At 33.1% G+C, this 19,121-nt stretch overlaps 1 protein-coding gene across 1 annotated transcript; it reads right to left on the reverse strand.

Moving 5' to 3' along the window:
- Positions 1-584: 584 nt before the first annotated feature.
- LOC111987597 (uncharacterized) lies at positions 585-9,406 on the reverse strand. The gene is given in 8 exon segments (XM_065771127.1): positions 585-1,773; positions 2,124-2,623; positions 2,625-3,721; positions 4,913-4,919; positions 5,548-5,697; positions 7,461-7,550; positions 7,688-8,761; positions 9,270-9,406. Coding segments are annotated over 7 exon segments (2,907 nt in total). The 5' UTR covers positions 7,859-8,761; positions 9,270-9,406; the 3' UTR covers positions 585-881.
- Between the last annotated feature and the right edge of the window lie 9,715 nt (positions 9,407-19,121).

The raw sequence follows: 19,121 nt of genomic DNA on the forward strand, positions 1-19,121 counted from the left end.
CCCAACTTTATTCTTTAGTGGATCATTTTACCGCTTGAAAGGCAACGGAGAAATTTTTCGCCAAATTCTTTAGTTTCCTCTTCGATAACATGTGCCGATGTTATCTTTGTGTTTGTCTCTCTAACCCTTACTCTTGCCTTTTAATTGCTGCTGTATTGTGATTAATTATGGTGTAGAGTTGTTTATATGTTTGGGTTTTTTCTTGTACTTATTATTCCGCACATTTATTGTTTCAATATAAGTTTGTATTGGTCATATTTAAAATTAAAGATCTAAACATTCATTAGTGTTTTACACACTAATCGAACTTTCACACGACATAACCCAATGGCTACTAAACAAACAGAATATCATACAATACATCTCATATGCTATAGGACAATAAAGAAAAAGATGATCCACTAACTCCCAACACCTTTTGCACATATAGCACCAATCTAGCACTACAATATGCCTCTTCTAAACATTAGCTGTAGTTAAAGTATTACTTAAAGTAGCAATCCAAGAAAAGAACGCTACTCTAGGAGGAATCTTCGATTCCCACACCATTTTCTAAGGAAAAGAATGGGCAAAAGAAGGGTAATGGAAGAAATCCTAGAATAAGCAAGATACAGTTCAGAAATTTCTAGTGATTGGCTGATGTTACAACTACAAGCTATGTGTGTAATACTATAATAGTATCTTCTCGAGAGAAGTCAATTGTTTATTTCGATACATGAAACCTAAAGCATGCCTCAAAACCAGTGAAAAAAGAACTACTCCCAGCTTACCATTCAATTGTACTTGTCTCTATTCCTCCACTTACTATACAAATTTGAATTCGGTACCTTGGTTATTCAGCCACCATCAATTTTCCAGAAGACGACTGTAATCACAGGAAGTTAACCACTACCAGCCAAGCCCACTAACTGAGCGACTGCATCTTTAAGGCGAGAAATGTGAGTCAAGAACTTGGCATTAAGTGCAATGGCACTGTTATTTTGCTGCCACTCGAAAAGACCATCATCAATAACCTTTAATCCGCTCTGCAGCAATTCCACTCCCTCACTAATGCCATCTGGAAGCTTCCTTTTCTTGTTGAGTTGCTTCTCCTCATCAATCACCATGCTTTCACATCCCATAGCCTTTGCATCAATTTCTGAAAACTTTCGAACCACTTCTTTCAGCATTAGACCATCCCTTACGAGCGACCCAAGCTGCTCAGAGCTTGGTGTAATTGTAAGAAGAGCCGTTTCCTTCTCAAGAAATGCCTTCAATTCAGACATAAATCTCTCTTCATTTGCCTCATCTCCTGATAGATCATATGAAAGAGCTGCAGTCTGGGGCACAAATCTCCATAGTTGATTGCAAGAAGTGCGGGCAGCAAAATATCCAAATGCTGTTATTGCCAAATGAATTAATGCCCAATGCTGCTCTCTTAGTAGCATGTGATACAATTCCCAGACGGCGGAACACTTCGCACTTTCATCACTTTCAGTAATTTCCATGTGACCGAGTCCTGCTACGAAAAGAGCTAGATTTGGTTTGCACTGATACAATTGAGTATCTGAGGCTGTTGACCCTGAGATAAATAGGCTTTTAAGCCCCAAGATGACTTCTTCCATCTCAACAGCTGCATATAGATGCTTCATATTTGAGACGATTCCTAATGTTTCACTTAAGAGTTTACAGTAATGGTCCTTTGTTAGTTGATCCAAGGTATTTCTGTAGTTATGAATAATAGAACCTAGAAATTTCAGGGTCTTTGCGTCAATATTAGGCATACTGACCTGGCTACAGGATATGAAAAAAGAATCATTAGTTAATGAAAGAAATCTGAAATTAAGTTAAAAGAATCCATCCCAAGCAAAAAAGTAATGGAACTCAAAGCAATGCATGCAGGAGAAAATAATGACTTTGTGACCCAGAATTTATACACATCATCTCAAAGCTTCTGGAAAATCTATTCAAATAATAATACTATTCATGAATTATGAAAAATTTGAACACCAAAATTGGTAGTCCTAAAATTTGGGGCCTTTAAAAAAGTCTTGCTAATAAAGTCAAAATTCCCAATGGTACTTGGTTCTTATCACTGGACTAAAACAGCTCATGCTCAAGCTTCTAGGAATTTGATTACTTACAGAGACAGCAAGGAGGCAGAAAGAGCAAAGACTGGAACCCCATATACACCAGAATTACAAGCTCTCATTGATTTGTCATCAAAACCCTCTAAGAAGCCAAAGTAATCAGTAAAGATTCTCTGAGTAGCAATACTTCTCATCCTATCTGAAAGCAAATTCAGTGGAAAGCCTTCCATGAACAGGGCTACACACATAACTGATGATAATTGAGATCTGTCATCACCAGCAATGGACTTGTAAACATGGTCAACAACAGATTGTGGACCATAAGTAAGAATCCTGCTAATTGATCCTGCCATTTTTCTCATTGCAGAACCCCTAACAAAAACTGATTCTGGAGATGCCACCAATTTCATTAAAGAGCAAAGTTGATCAATAACACCTGTCACCAAACTTATCTCACCATAACGCACCATAAAACACCAAAGTTCCATCACAATCTCCCAGCAAAGAAAGTGAGGATGAAAGAAATTCACAAGCAGGAAAGACTCAAGTTCCCCCCCAAGCAGCACTTGAAGAGACCACAATCATAAAGGTTTCCAGTGCATGCAAAAGAGAAGAAAACATAGGTAGCCAATCTATTTCAGCTTGTTTTCCAGAACCATATAATTCAGGAATTTGCATGACAAGAATGGAGGAATATACCTCTTCATCAACTAATATGTCTAAGAACCATCCAAGCTTACTGGTCATTCCAAGTTTTAGATCTTCATCAAGATCAAGAGAATATTTCAGGAAATTAAGAAACAATGCAACTCGACCGAGCAACAGCGTTCTCTCCCCAGTCATGTCTTCACAACTGACCAAAAAGATTTGATCCATTGAAGTTATTCTAGAATCACTACTTGAATCCCCATTGCTAGAGATTGAGTGGCTTTCGCCAATGAACAACCAGTCCAGAATTCTTAATTTTAGCTCTGGTTTCACTTCAACTGAATTTAGCAAAGACTTGAGCAAATCCATGGACGTTTGCTCCAAAAGCTCTGTTATCACTTCACAGGCAGTTTTCATATGTTCTTCATTGCTCATTGAAATTTTTAATGTTAAAATTATCATAATGCAGTGTGTCATCTCCCGGTATACCAGATATGCTTGACTTGGATATAGACAGGATATTTTAACTGCATTAATCAGGTAGAACTTTACTGGAACAAATATTCTTCTAGCTTCAGTTACAGAAATGGTTTCCTTAAGGGAAGAGTTCCAAGCTTTAGCTGCACACCTCAGGGACTCATTAACTAGTGAAAGAAGAGTAAGAATGATATCTGCCACGCTCACCTTCACTGCTAAAGTCTCCTTACCAAGCTGAAGCAAGCTTACCACACCTTTCCACAAAACATTAAGAATGGTAACTAAACTTCCACCATCATTAGCTGCAAGGATGCCCAATTCACACAATTTTTCTATTGCACATTTTGTTATGTTACTCACATGAGTCAAATTACTAGTTGCTTCAAATTCCATGCAATTTTTATCTGTCTCTGGATTTCCATCAGAGAACTCCTGATTTACAGCCTGAGAATACACTCTGCATAGCCTTATCACAGCATCAATGACCGTGTAACTTTTACCACTTCTGAGCCAAATGAACCAATTCTCTGCTTCAAAATGATAAAAAACTTCCTTTAGTGAGAGATGCAAAGTAGGTTTTTTTTTTTTTAAAAAAAAAAAATTGGATATAAATAAACCATAATAACGAACTAGATTTTTAAGTAATTATTTAAATTCAGCCAAGAGAATTCCTTTACATCCGTTAAGGGAAGAAATGGGAGGGTCCCTGAAAGAAAAGGCAAAAGCAAAAATACACCCATATCTGGCTCTAAGATGTCTAAAGTAAACTATAAAATTGATGGTCAGCCAACTCAGAAAGTCCCTGAAAATATTTAACCTAGAAATCCTATTTCAGTTATTACTTCCAAGAAATCCTATTTCAATACATCTATTTTACAAGATACTTCCATGAGACTATGAATAGCAACTATCTTGTAAATTGTGATAATCTTCCAATGAACAGAGATTCATCATTGCATATACCTTATAACTATGGTCGTGCACCACAAGGTGGAATGAAGAAGGAAATAACATACAGATGCTTTTAGTTTGAATGAACTCATTTGACACTCATAATTCTTAAAACTTTTTCCTCCCTCCTCTCTCTCTCTCAACAAAGGTTTATCCTAATATTTTTAAAGTACCATATGTTTGCTTGGAAACTCAACCAAATTTTTTGCACCATTCCCTTCTTTTCTTTAGCACCTACAGCATTACATTTCTTATAGGTGCAAACATATATTTCCCCACTCGACCAGATTCTTCAGAAAATATTCTTCTGGTTGTCCTTAACTGATCCTAGATCTTAATGCTAACTATAACTCTACAAATGCAATAGATTTTATTCTATCCTTTCTATTCTATCCAATTATCAGTCTCAACATTCTCATTTGTCCATTTCATCCGTACTGTTCTTGCTCTCTCTCTCTCTCTCACACAAACAAAAACTCTAGGCAACATCTTTGTCATATGCCTATTGCTTATGAATGATTGATACATCATGGGCTTTGCAAGCCTAACATTCTCTCTTTGGATGGAAATTATATGATATGGCTATGAAATTGGTCGTGATTATGGTATATGCTAAAAAAGAATAATAAAAAAAAAACACTTTTTAAGGGATAAAACCATATCTAGTTCTTAAAGTTTACACTAATATCCAATTTGATCCCTAGATTTTAGAAAGTAGCAATTAACTCAATTAATTTAAGCTATTTCAATTTCATCCTTACTCTAACCTGATTGCTGATGTATAAGTTAAGTGGCTCAATTACAATTAAAAAACACACGGGTGGCATAAAATGCCATGTAAACAGCCTAGCTGAAATAGAATCCCCCAACCATTATTGAACCCATGACCGCCCAAGACCCCTAACGATCAAGAACCACCCCTAAGCCTGAACCCGGCCATCACTATCAACAGTAATTCTTATCACCACCACATTACTGCAGCACTCAAATAGAGTTGAGTCCATGCGATCAGTTTGAGGTATATCGGTTTGAAGAGGGAACGAAGTCGGTAAATTAGAAGAGAAATTGGTGTTGAGAGGGAGATGAGATTTAGTGAAGGGGAGTTGAGGAGAGGTGAGAGACATGTTGCTAGTGATGTGTGTGTGGAAGTGTGGAAAAACAGCTACACAGCTACTTTATCTCACCTATGCTGTTTATGCAGCTATTTATACCAGCTATGTTGTTAATAAAGAACAGGATCCCAGATTACTCTAATACTTTTGCAGCATCCAATTATAGTCACTTCTTCGCAAATGATAAGATAAATATCATGTATTAATAAAATTATTTAGAGACATTAGCAGCTCCCTAAAATAAATTACTAAGAAATTACCATCAAGGACATAGTGCACTAATTCAGTACCTTAAGCTCTGATACTGAATCTTTTGTTATGTCTAACTGTTCCAAAATATATTTCTCCACTATATCCATCAACGGTTTGTCATCTGAAACAGGGTATCTTGCCAAAGCCAAAAAGCTAGCAGCAGAGAAGCTCAACAAATCCAAAAGCAGCTGCAAAAGATGAGTTTAAGCTGTCAATGTTTCATAGCAGTAAGGTTTTTTTGATTTTTTTGATAGGTAACGAAAAAATTTTATTAAGAAAAAAATAGCCAACCCGAGTACATTGGGGATGTACTGTGGGGGCAAAAAGCAAGAACCAAAATTACAGTTTCATAGCAATAAGGTAGTTGGGACATAACATTAACAAAGAGTTGATCAAACCAATGAGTCATGACAGGATTTGGCAAAGTTTCAAAAAACAAATGAAACATGTTGTCATCTAGAGATATGATACATTGAGAAAAATCTATATAAGAAGAAAGGAATGCTGCCAATCATCCAATCAAACAATGACATTGGGAATAGGGATTTTAGCCCATTCCAAAAAAATTCAACCCCATAAAAGTTCTGATAATTCCACTCCTTTAAAATAGTCGACATACCAAAGCAAGATAGCATTTCAAATATAAATGATTCTTTTTATAATATTAAATTTTACAAACAATTAGAGGCAAATGTTGAATAATAAAATTGGTTTTTGCAAGAACTGGAAGAACAAAAACAAAAAAAAAAACAGTTAATGAAATGCTAAAAGAAGAAAAAGATTAATAAATGTGTGTGTGTGTGTGTGTGTGTGTGTGTGTGTGTGGAGAAACTATGATAGAACAGATCAATCAATCTTGATGGGACCTCAACCTTTTTACCTGGGTTAAATTCTGTATCTGTTTAGGATATTCAATGTGTTAAAGATTCTTACAAGAGATTAAAAAAATAAGAAAAGTATGAATTGAAAACCTTCATTCTATAAAAATTAGATTTTTTATCTACGTCCATCTATGATTTTTTTTTTTTTTTTTGATAGGTATCTATGTCCATATATGCATTGTTTTCACCATTCAAGTTATATTAGAAAATAAATCATTTGACTCCTTAAAACGTATCTATTTTTGGCTATTTATAAATATATTTAAATCTTTTTGAATTTTGCAAGTATTCTTAAGAATCTCTATGGATGATATCCGTCAATGTTAATGGGATGGCTTCTCATCATAATTTATCCCATACCCACAGTCTAATTTCAAAACATTAACATACATGATTGAGCAACATGCTATCATTTTTTCTTTTCTTTTTCCTGTTCTTTTCTTTTTAAAAAAATAATATTATCATTAGCCATGAATTATATTCTTTGATCGATTAATATAAGGAATTTGTACAAAAGAATACCAAGGAGTAACACAATTCAGAAAATCATATAATTGCATATGCAGACCTTGACTGTTGTAAAGAATTATAATTTAGATTTGATTATGCAGTATACAGTACACACCTTATTGTACCATATGATTACAACATGAGCAGAAATTTCAACATTAACAAAAAAATATCTAAAAAATTTCACCGATTAAGTAAATTTTGTTTTCACATAATTTGACTTCATAGCTTAGTAAAATATGCAATCAAAAGACAAACAAATAGTACAGGAGCCAACTTTCTCAACAACTAACACAGACACTGGCAGCAAATATCCCAATCAAAATGGGAGAAAAGTCTTTGAGTACTACTTGGTTGAACGGATGATGATAAATAATAAAAATGGCACTTCTACTTGCATATTTTCAGAGAGAAGTTTAGCCCTCAATCACTGTTGAAGACAAATCCTCACTATAGAAAATCAATCAGGTTGACAGCCAAGCCAGAGACAGGATAAACAATCAAATGATTTGCCTGAAAGAAAATATGTAAGATCTTAGTCCATTTCAAGTATTATTTACCTGAAAGAAAATGTTGTAATGCTCCTCTTCTTGAGATTCCTCAGTTGACATTAGGGTCATCTTCAAATGCTTTTTACACCATATGCTTGCCTAATTTATAATTTTCAAGTGATTAAATACCATATCATCCCAATAAGGTTAGGAAACTGATATGCATGCATTTGTAAATGCACAGATATAATAAAAAATAGAAAAAGAAAAAAAAAAGTACAGATGAACATTATTACCTTGGACCCCAGGGAAAGAAATTGTAATAAACAGCCAGATATATCTGTCTCAATATATTTTACAGCAACCTGTACAATAGCTTTGTTTAACGTGCACTGTGACACGTCCAAACAAGTGAAATCTTCCCAGAATGCCAAGCTTGCTGTCAAGGTGAAAACAATGCACATCATAGAGAGGACTCATGTAATGACTGCTTGCTAAATAAAAGTGATTGTGGGCTGTTTGTCATAAAACTCAAATATGCAGATGTAAAATTAGAAATTTTAGCAAACAACTATTCCTCTCTTCTTCTTTAAGCAAAAAGAGTTCGAACAAGAGCTCACATAAAGTACGTGCACATTTCACGTTATAAACATAATGACTTACAGGAGCAGCACAGAAAAGGCCTGTAAAAGTCATTGATCTAGTATGAAAGTAACTTCAATCATTCCCAACCACAGAGATAGTTAAACAAGAAGATTTGCATAGTTTCTGCTGACAGCATAAATTTGTCAATACTCATAGTAAGTAATTCCTAGAACTAATTATAAAATTATCACTATCACCATACTACATGTAGAGGAAGAGGACTTTTGGGGTAAGGCCCCTTCAGAATGATTATAAAATTTATACTTTGAAACTTTTTCACAAGTCATTCAAACCAACTGACCAAACTGTACTCTCCCTCTCTACCAAATTAGATTTCAAGTTATATGCAATGTGCCCGAAGAAATTCTAACAAAAGAGAAATGAGTAACTCATAATTAATTCACAATAGGTAAAAACAAAAACTGGAAAATATAAAAAGAGGAAGTCCCCCTTCAACATGGCATCGCTAAAAACTCAATAATTAACCATTGACCAATTATAGATCATATATAGCTTGTTTTCTTCGTATGGATGAATCGACAAGATGCACAAATTTTTCCTGCTTTACATGCAATAAAACGAACGGAATTAACTAAGAAGAAAACAATATCGACAGCCATTGGATTGGATACTGTGAGACATTCCATAACGGAAACCAAATCTGATTGATCTGATATTTCCAAGTTCCCAAGCTTCTTAACTAGTTGAACACGACTCTCCACAACCTGTAACAAACAATATCCAAGTGATAGATTTTATCAAATATTGCAAAATGCATAGCACTGAGTTTACTTCAAACTAATCCGATTAAAAAACTCATACTAATTATAAATCAAAAGTATAATATTGACAGCAAAATTTTTAAAAATAAATGAAAAGTTTGAATCAAATTTCCACTTCATTCCTCAACTAAATTCTTAACATTTTCTCAACAGTTTTTTTTTTTTTAACTGTTTTCTTACATTTTCTCAACAACCAAACAGAGATTTTTTATTTTTTTTGGCTAAATCATGAGTCAACCAAAACTAAGGCATAAAATCCTAATTAGCAGCTAAAATAACAGTTTATGCTATTTCAAAACATTTACAAAAAACCAAGAAATGAAATAATGTTCAAACCCTAACACAATTCGCAAACAGTTTACAGATTGTAAAGATACAGAAGATAATGAGAAGCTAGAATTTGAAAAATGGAGGATTGGAATTGAAGTTGGAAGCTTTGAAAGAAGCTTACATCCTTTGATTTGATGGCTTCTAGTACACTCTGTAGCTCTTCGTTCGAGCTCTTCTTCTCCATCTCTCTCTCTCTCTCTCTCGCTCGCTCGCTCTTCGATTTTCTTTTATTTTGACACGCTTTCCCGCCTTAAAACAAAGCTAAAATAGAAGTGACAATTGGGTGGGTCTATGTAGCCAAGGACTAATATAAAATGAATAATATATAGATGGTCATTTTAATGAAAACTTTTGAAATGCAAAGGACTGAAATGAATACAACTCTATATTTTAGTCTTAATTTTATTTCAAATTCGAGTAAGTTTCAAACTTATCAATAAACTAAATCATATTTAAATTTTCTCAATGAAAAAAAAAATCATATTTAAATTTGATTCATTTTCTTGTTAAAGATTCTCGTATTTATGCACAAGCTCATCGATTAGTTTATTTATTTTTTCATAAAAATAACAAATGCTGTGATTAATATTTTTACCATTTCATAAATATGTTAATAATTAATTAATAAATGATAGTTTAAATTATATTATTTGAGTTAATTAGATAGAATGCATTGGTTTATAGAAATGAGATTTACCAAATTTGTGTTGTTAAAAATTATTAGGACGAAATTGATTATTTATATTATCAATAAATTACAAATAAAAATTTGATATCCTATTAACCTATTTACAAATTTACACAATTTAGAATTAAGTCTATATAAGTATATTATTAAGTTTAAGTTTGGTTCGTTTAATAATTGAGTTTAAACTTGTACTTAAGCTTGACCAATTTTCTAAATAAACTAATAGAAACAATTTTTTTTCTAGAGTTAAGAGCTTATTGTTAAAAAAACAAATCGATTCATTTTACAATTATTCTATTGTAATCAAGTGACATTATACTTCGCAGCAAATGGTCAAATTTACTTTTGATATATTGTTATAATTTATGATTTAACAACATCCTTAACCTTTACCGTAAAAATACATTGGATGGTTGACTACAAATCCATTTTGTTAGAATGAGAAAGCAAAAGGGAATTCTAATTTTTAGAATTCTCATTTTGGCTTTTTAAAAAATAAATAAATAAAATAAAATAAAAAGAGAGCGAGAGAAATGCAAAATGCATTCTTCAAAAATTATATTGCACAAAATTCAAAAAATTAAACAAACACCATGAATCTACAAAATACATTTCAATGCTTAGAAAATTAAGAAATGCAGTATTCGTAGAGATGCCAAACAGCTGGCTCGATGGATTTGGGATCTAAGGTGATAATTTTAAACTAGGTTTTTTTATTATTTAAATTAAATTATTAGCTTTCAATTTAATATTTATTGCAATATTACATGTACTATACAGCTCTCCTTGGAGCATAGACTGAGACACTAGTGTTAGATTTTCACTGCTAAAAGCAAGCAGTGGCTATAAAAATCCTAGTGAATTTGAGAAATTATGTGTTCAAAATATCTGGTTTTATTATGATTAGCTATTAGAATTTTGCATTTAGATCTGAAATTTTATAGCATTTATAAAACTGATCTGTGATTGTGAGTCATAAGCACAAGAGTTTTATATAGCCAGAACTATTAATGGTATCTTATTGGTCCTTGAATGATTTTTTTTTTAATTTTTTTTCCTTTTGCTGAACTGAAGATACAAAAAAGGCCTCTACCTTGAAACTTGATGGTATCATTTGGCGATTGACTGATTGTTACCTTTGATTACTGTCTTTTGATTGAATTATGGTAATTCTTGTGCTGATTATATCCAAATATCAACCAAAAAAGAAAGAAAGATAATCCCTTGGTGTAGTGGGCTCAATAGCCCACATCCCTCAGGCCCTCCCTCAAATTAGTCCACTGGAAAGGACTTGCTCCTCTTAAGAAGAAACACATTCACAGGCATAGGTTCACAGCACACCTTTTGGATACGCATACATGGGTCTACGTTAAAGTGACATACAGTCACTTACAATCTACCATGTAAGATAGTTGTGAAAAATAGAAAAGAGCCAGCTTTTTTGGCTATTTTCTACCACAATATAGTTTGTGTTACGAAAATGTCCCTGTGAGAGAGACTTATGTTACCAAAATAATCAGGACTAGGATGTGCCTTTGCCACCAAATTACCCTCACACACTCTGCATCTTTAAAAATGGAACTTTCTGTTACGATTTGCTCCTGAATTGAAGCACCGAATTTGACCTTATCATCATTTGAGAGAGAGAGAGAGAGAGAGAGAGGAAAAAAAGTGAGTTTTGTGACAAAATTTCCCCAGAATAGAAGTATAGAACATGGGGAATTTTATTTTTTTTGGGAACACCCAGCTTTCTCTGCAGCAATAGACAATAGCTTTGTTCTGCAAACACAGGGTATAAGTCAAGTTTGAAAGGTGCAGTAAATGAAATAACAACAACTACAACAAAAACCCGTTACCACATATCCATCTTTAAGTCCAATTTCCTAACTTCTCTTGACATCCAACAATGACTGAACCCCAAACACCATCTTCAAGTTTAGAGAGGAGTTCATGGTTTTTCCCATAGGTGACCACAAGCTAACTCTAAGACCAGCCCATTTCCTCAATCCCTCTGTGACTTTCACTGATGAACCAATCTTTGAGCTTCCTTCACTCTTTTCCTCTTCCCTACCACCCACTTTTGAGCCCTCAAAATGGCCTTTGAAGCTCACATTCAATAGTTGGCCTTGGAAACCACCAAGAAATTGGAAAACTTGGGTTGATTCCTTGCGTCCCAAGTTTCAATCCTTATGGAAGAAAGCAGGTATTTTTGAAGCCATTATGAATTCTACTTACGTAATCCGAAAAAGCAATGACTTGGTTATTGGTATTGCTGAGAGATGGTGTAGTAAAACCAGAACATTTATTTTTCCTTGGGCTGAAGCAACACTCACATTGGAGGATACAATGGTTTTAGGAGGTTTCTCTGTTTTGGGACACTCTGTTTACATTTCCATAGAATCCCAGGAGTTGAAGGAAATAGAAGATAAACTGATTCAAGCTAGAGTTGAAACTGGGAGGAGTAAAGCTCGCAAGGCTTCCCCATCAGAGTGGCTGAAGTTGTTTATAAATAGTGGGAGTGAAATTGAGCATGAAGCATTTCTTGTTATGTGGTTGTCAGTGTTTGTTCTTCCAAATTCTAATTTGATAAGGATATTGAATTTACATTTGTTATATAATAGCTGTTAGTATCTGATGTAATGGTATTGAAGTGTTGAAGTGTTTGTTGAAGTGTTTGTAGTTTGTTCCTTATAGTTTTATATATACATGTAAGTAAACTACAAGTAGTTTAGCAGCAACTTAGTATAGTTGTTCTCATACGGCAGTCGTTTAGTGTTAGTTAGATTAATAGAGTTAGTTACAGTTAGTTATTTTCACTGTTTTCTTTCTGTTTCATTTTCCCGCCTCTGCTCTCATTATATAAAGAACAGAGTGCTCCAAGATAAGATATCAAGTTCATTTCACAAGATTCATTCTCTCATATTTCTCTCTCTCTCTCTCGGTGTATGTGTATTCCTCCATTGACGAATCTTTGGAGCTTGTGAGAATTCAATAAAGGAAACAAGTTTTTCCGATTGCTATTCACCTTGCTAGAGGGACCCGAATTGCACTTGCCCCTGCAGTTCTTTCTAGTATTTACAGGGATCTGTGTTTGTTGAAAAGAACCATTGTTGATTTAAACAAATTTGACAGTGATGAGAATGAAAATAGTTTGTTGGAAGTAATCATTCGGTCACCATTTCAATTAGTTCAACTTTGGGTGTGGGAGAGATTTCAAGCATTACAACCAAAACCCAAGTTGGTCATATGTGGTGAACCAGCGTTTGCTAGATGGCATAGAGTTAAAAGTGTGAATGTTGAGAATGTAAGGGTGGCTCTACTCTCAGCAGGAGACACCTTTCTTTGGTGTCCTTATGCCTTGTATAGGTATAAATCGGATTTCCCAAGATTTTATAGGGAAAAGGAAAGGTGGGTACCAGTTGATCCTAATTTGGATGAAGAAATAGAGGCATTTGCTAGATGCATGCGGGTCTCCCAGCTTGTTGGACTTGGCTGTATAGAAGAGTACTTCCCACATAGAGTTGCAATGCAATTTGGAATGGATCAAGATCTTCCTGGTTGTGTTACTCAATGCAAAAAGACTCCTGAAATTGCCTGGAACAATTACAGTAAGCCGATAAGTGATGTGAAATTATATGTTCCATCAAGGCTTAGTGAGATTGGTGTTACCTCTCATTACTTGAAGTAGTGGAAGCAATCAATATCGAGCCAGCAAGACTCAATCATGCTTATTGCAAACAGGCAAAGGAGCATGAGAATACTAAATCAGGCACCACAGGCTTTAAAAGGTGATGTTCCGCCTGGTTTTCCTCCCAAATGTTACAAGGTTAAAGCAGGTAACTCTGTCAATGTAGATAAAACAACACAGAAACAGGTACTACAAGCTTTAATAGGAAGAAAGAGAGGTAATGATGGTGATGTTCCACCAGGTTTTCCTCCAAAACATAACAAGGTTGATGTAGGGAACTCTATGGAGCAAGATAAATCAGCAAGTGAGGGAATGAGATCCTATGGCATGCATAAAAGTACGGGTAAAAGACCAATTGGTGATGCTATGCATTATTCGTTGGGCCAATCACAAAGTTTTTCATGTGGGAAAGATAAAGTTAATGATGAAGCTACTAGAAAGGAGCCAACAAGGACACCTGTGGAAAAACTTACAGGTGAAGCTGAAGTAAGAGCTTTAGAGAGAGCCATGGAAGTTATAAGTGAGGGGAATGCAGGAAGTCTTGTTGACAACAGGGCGAGCATCTATGATAATTATGGAGAAGGTAGAAGCTACAAACCTGAAATATCAGGACTGAAACTTGAAGCTTGGATTATTAGGCTCGAGAGAGAGGTTGCTGAGCTAAAAGAAGCAATTTTTGGCAACAGGTTTATGGAAATACCTACCAGAGAAGTTATGGAGAAGGTACTGTTTGGGGGACATTGGTTTGAAGAGGTAATGAAATCTGGATAGGGAGAAGAGAAAATAGTGATGAGGGTAAGATGAGATCAATAGACATGTTTCTAGTGACACTTGTGGGGAAGTGTGGGGGAAAGGAAACAGCTACTTTATGTCAGCTATGTTGCTTATGTGCCTATTTATACCAGCTATGTTGCTTATAAATAAAGAGGATCACTGTTTTCTCTAATACTTTTGCAGCATCCACTTATAGTCACTTCTTTTCAAATGATAAGATAAATAAAATGTATTAAACTATTTAGAGGAATTAGCAGCTCCCTAAAATAAATGCTACTCAACAAGTAACATCAAGAACACAGTGCACTAATTCGGTACCTTAACCTCTGATACTGAATCTTTTGTTACATCTAACTGCTCTAAAATATATTTCTCCACTATATCTATTGATGGTTTGTCATCTGAAACAGAGTATCTTCTTGCCAAGGCCCAAAAACTAGCAGCAGAGAAACTCAACAAATCCAAAAGCAGCTGCAAAAGACAAGTTTAAGCTGTTGATGTTTCATAGCAATAAGGTAAGTGGCACATAACATCATCAAAGAGTTGATCAAACCAATGAGTCATGACAGGACTCGCCAAAGTTTCAAAAATCAAATGAAACATTTCTCCATCTAGTGATATGATACGCTGAGAAAAATCTTGAGAAAAATCAATCAAATATAAACAGTCAATGAAATACTAAAAGAAGTAAAAAGATTAATATGTGTGTATGTGTGAAGAAACTATGATAGAACAGAAAATCAATCAATCTTGATGGGACCTCACCCATTTTTACCTAGGTGAAATTCTGTATCTGTTTAGGATATCATTGTGTTAAAGATTCTTACAATAGGTTAAAAAATAATAATAATAGTAAAAAAATGAAAAGTATGAATTGCAAACCTTCTTTCTATAAAAATGAGATGTTTTATCATTGTCCATATATGCAATGTTTTCGCTATTTCAAGTTGAATTAGAAAATAAATCATTTGACTCACTAATTCGAAGAAAAATTAGAATGCATCTAGTTTTTACCATACATTTATATTTATATTAAGGTATGTGAGGGGAGTTAGAGCACTTGTAGCAGTGGAGCTAAAAAGCTATAACCAAAACACACAAAAAAACCATACAGCAGTGGAGTTAAACCTTTTTTTTTTAGCTTCATTGCTACGGTGCACATCTATCTATGGATGTGCACTATAGCTTAGAGCTATAAAAAAAAAAAAAAAATTATTCCCTACCCTGTTGTGTGTGCGGCTGTGATAATTGTTTGTAGTTGATGTATTATTTTATTGTAGTAGATATCTTATTTTATTATGATATTTATATTATTTTATTATGTTGAAAGCTAAAATATATCCACTACTGTAGCATATGTGTAGGTAAAATAGATAAAATAACTTTTTATGGTGCCAAATAGCAAAATTTTTAGCTCCACTGCTGTGGATGCTTTTAGAAGGTATGCAAAAGTTTGGAGGGCAATTCTCGTTTGTCTTATGTGGTGTATTTGGAGGAAGTGTAATCAACACATGTTTGAAAGAAAAAAGCTTTCTCTGCCTAATCGCAAGTTTCTCTTCCTGAAGACCATTTTTGAATGGGCATCACAGTCTACTACCATTTCTATGTACTCCTTAATGGAGTTTCTAGATTCTTTATTCCTTTGCCGTTGATACAAAGGCTTTGATCTTTTCTGGTTATGCCTTTTGTTTTTCACTTCTGCATTTTTTTTCCTTTTAACAATGGCATACTACCTGTATACATTTTTTCAATAAAGTTCAATTATTTATCATATATATATATATATATAATTATGTAGGTTGATGTTTTGAAGTTAGATTGTGGATATGGGATGGGATAAATAACGATTAGGCACCATCCCATTAGCATTGATTGGTCTCATCCATTTTTGTATAGATTCTTAAGATTAATTGCAAGTAATCTTAAGAAGTTCAACTTTGGCTTCTCAAAAACAAAAGTTTCAACTTTTCATGTTGATTCCATGTGTTAAATATATAAACAATTGTACAAACAAGAGTACTTAAAAGCATGTCCCATATTAAGGATCACATGGATCTACTTGTTATGATGGATATGATAACCTTTCATGTTCTAATTAAGAAGTCTCTTATGTAGTCACATATACCATTCTATATTTCTTTAATTTTGTGTAAACCTCATCGCTCACGTAATAACCCCCCCCCCCATTCCTTCCTCCACACCCAACCAAACACTCTAAAAAAGTTTTCTTTCTTATTTTCTCTCCAAAGTTTTCTATCCTCCCTATGATTTGTTGATATGCAATATCGCCTTATGATTATATATATATATATATATATCGTGTCACATACTGTAACTCTAAGTAATATTATGCACTCAATAATTTGTTCTTAAATTCATATTTAAAAATCTAACCATTGCATTACATGCTCTATATATTTTTAAAATGCATGCCAAATTTCATGCCAATTAGATGTAATTTACCATTCGATCCATAAACTCATTTTTTATATATTAATAAAAACTATAAAAACTTGAATTTAAACAATTAATTGATGACATGGTTATTGATTTTTAATCATTTTTAAATTTTGTAAGTATGGAGAATATACAAAAATAATGTAATCCAATGATGAATTTATTAAAATTCACATCTAATTAAAAAATATTGGATGATGTAACATTACTTAAAGTTACACTAGGTATAACTTGGACTCAACTTTTATATATGTGTGTGTGTGGGGGGGGGGGGAGGAATGCTAACGAATGCTCTTAGGGTATTAATTAATAATTCATTTAAAGAAAGTTTTATAGGAAAAGGAAAAAAAGCAATTAATGTTTTGATAGCTTTTTTCATTTCCTATAAAGTTGTGTCAAAATTTTCTTAAAATGAATTGTTAACCAATGGAATTCTCAAAACTTCCTCAAGCTTTCATTTAGGAGTTCATAAATGAATTGAATGGAATAAAATAAGTAAATTATAAAAGACTAGAGCGTAATTGAATGGAACAGAATGCATTTAATTAATATCAAGGAATAAAAGTATAATAATAAATAGAATTAAGTAATCTTGTTTGGAAGTTTTAAAATAAAATAATAAAAGGTAAATAACCTTATTTGAGAGTAATACAAAAGGAAAATAATAGAATTATTTAATCACAATGTTACTAACTATTAGACACATGTTTTAAATAAACTGCTGAATATATAAGGATATTTTGGTAGTTTTAGTAAATATATCATTAAACCTCATTTCATTCTCTTTGATATTTTTGGGACATAAAAATTTGAGATTTTGAGGGAATATAGAGGAATGAATGTTCTTTCCTATCCATTTCATTCTTTCCTACTTAAAGTTCCAACAAAAAAAATGAACTTTCTATTTTCTCCATTAAAGCTTCTAAATAAGAGAAATGAATGAATATTTTAAAATTATTATTTTTACTCATTTTATTTCCCTTCTCCCAAGCAACCTATTAGTATTTGGGGAGCATGAAGAGAAAATGAGTTCAGATTATGAGGGCAACATATTTAGTATGTAATTATTTCTAACTATTTCAAAAAGAAAAAAAAACTATATAAAGTGCCAAATTAATAAGATGTAGTGTTTAAATTTAACGTATATTTGGTAAACTGTAATAGATACTGTAATGTAATAGTTATTCATATGGTTTAACTATTTAGTAATTTAATTATATTTTCATTCTCTTTGATATTTTTGGGANCCCCCCCCCACCCCCATCCACTGAGATTTCTATATTTTTTACTTTCTAGAATGTTCAGTATCATATATCAACACATTCAGAATTACCTCTACATGCAAACCCTTCAAATAAGATTATAAGCTTTAAACCATATAATATAACTAATGTATTATTTTATTCAACAGTTTCGCTCGAGGTTTCTATAAATTTGCAATGTGCCCAAGAAGTTCTAACAAAAGAGAAAGAGAAATGAATAAATCATAATTACTTCACAATAGGTAAAAGCAAAAACTGGAAAATATAAAAAGAGGAAGTCCCACTGGCATTGCTAAAAACTTAATAATTAACCATTGACCAATTATAGATAATATATAGCTTGTTTACTTCATATGGAAGATTTGGCAAGATGCACAAACTGTTTTTGCTTTACATACAATAAAATGAATGGAATAAGTAAGAAGAAAATAATATTGATGGGCATAACCTGTAACAAACAACATCTGAGTGATAGATTTATCGATTATTGCAAGATGTATAGCATTAGCACCAAGTTTACTTCGAACTAATCTAATTACAAACTCATACTAATTAAATATGAAAGTAAAAGATTGATAGAAAAATTTTAACAAAGAAATGAAAAGTTTGAATCACAAAGGACTTTAAGTTGAAATCAAATTTCCACTAGATTCCTCAACTAAATTCTCAATGTTATCCAATTCCCGCCTTGGTAATTAAATTTTTAAAGCTAACAGTTTGCTTCTTCTTCTTCTTTTTCTTTTCTGTTTTCCTACATTTTCTCAGCAACCAAACCAGGATATTTTTTACCAAATCATGAAATTCGAACATAATTTTTTTTTTAAAGTTTCAACTTACGACGTCCCTCTTGATGATATCCCTTTGTAGCCACCAATCGGTTTTTGGTGTAAGCATCTCTTATCCTATCACAAACTTTACCGGTTGAGCTAATTGTAATTCACTCAAATCGAATTTTTTAAATTCAAAGAAAAGAAACCCAATTAGTGCTCCAAAACTAAGGCATAAAAATCCTAATTTTATGAATTAGCAGCTAAAATAACAGTTTATGCTATTTCTAAACATTTATAACACAACAAAAAACGAGTAAGTTTAACACAATTTGCA

The sequence above is a fragment of the Quercus suber genome, unplaced genomic scaffold (assembly GCF_002906115.3).
Source record: "Quercus suber isolate HL8 unplaced genomic scaffold, Cork oak 2.0 scaffold_39, whole genome shotgun sequence".
NCBI classification, from domain to species: domain Eukaryota; kingdom Viridiplantae; phylum Streptophyta; class Magnoliopsida; order Fagales; family Fagaceae; genus Quercus; species Quercus suber.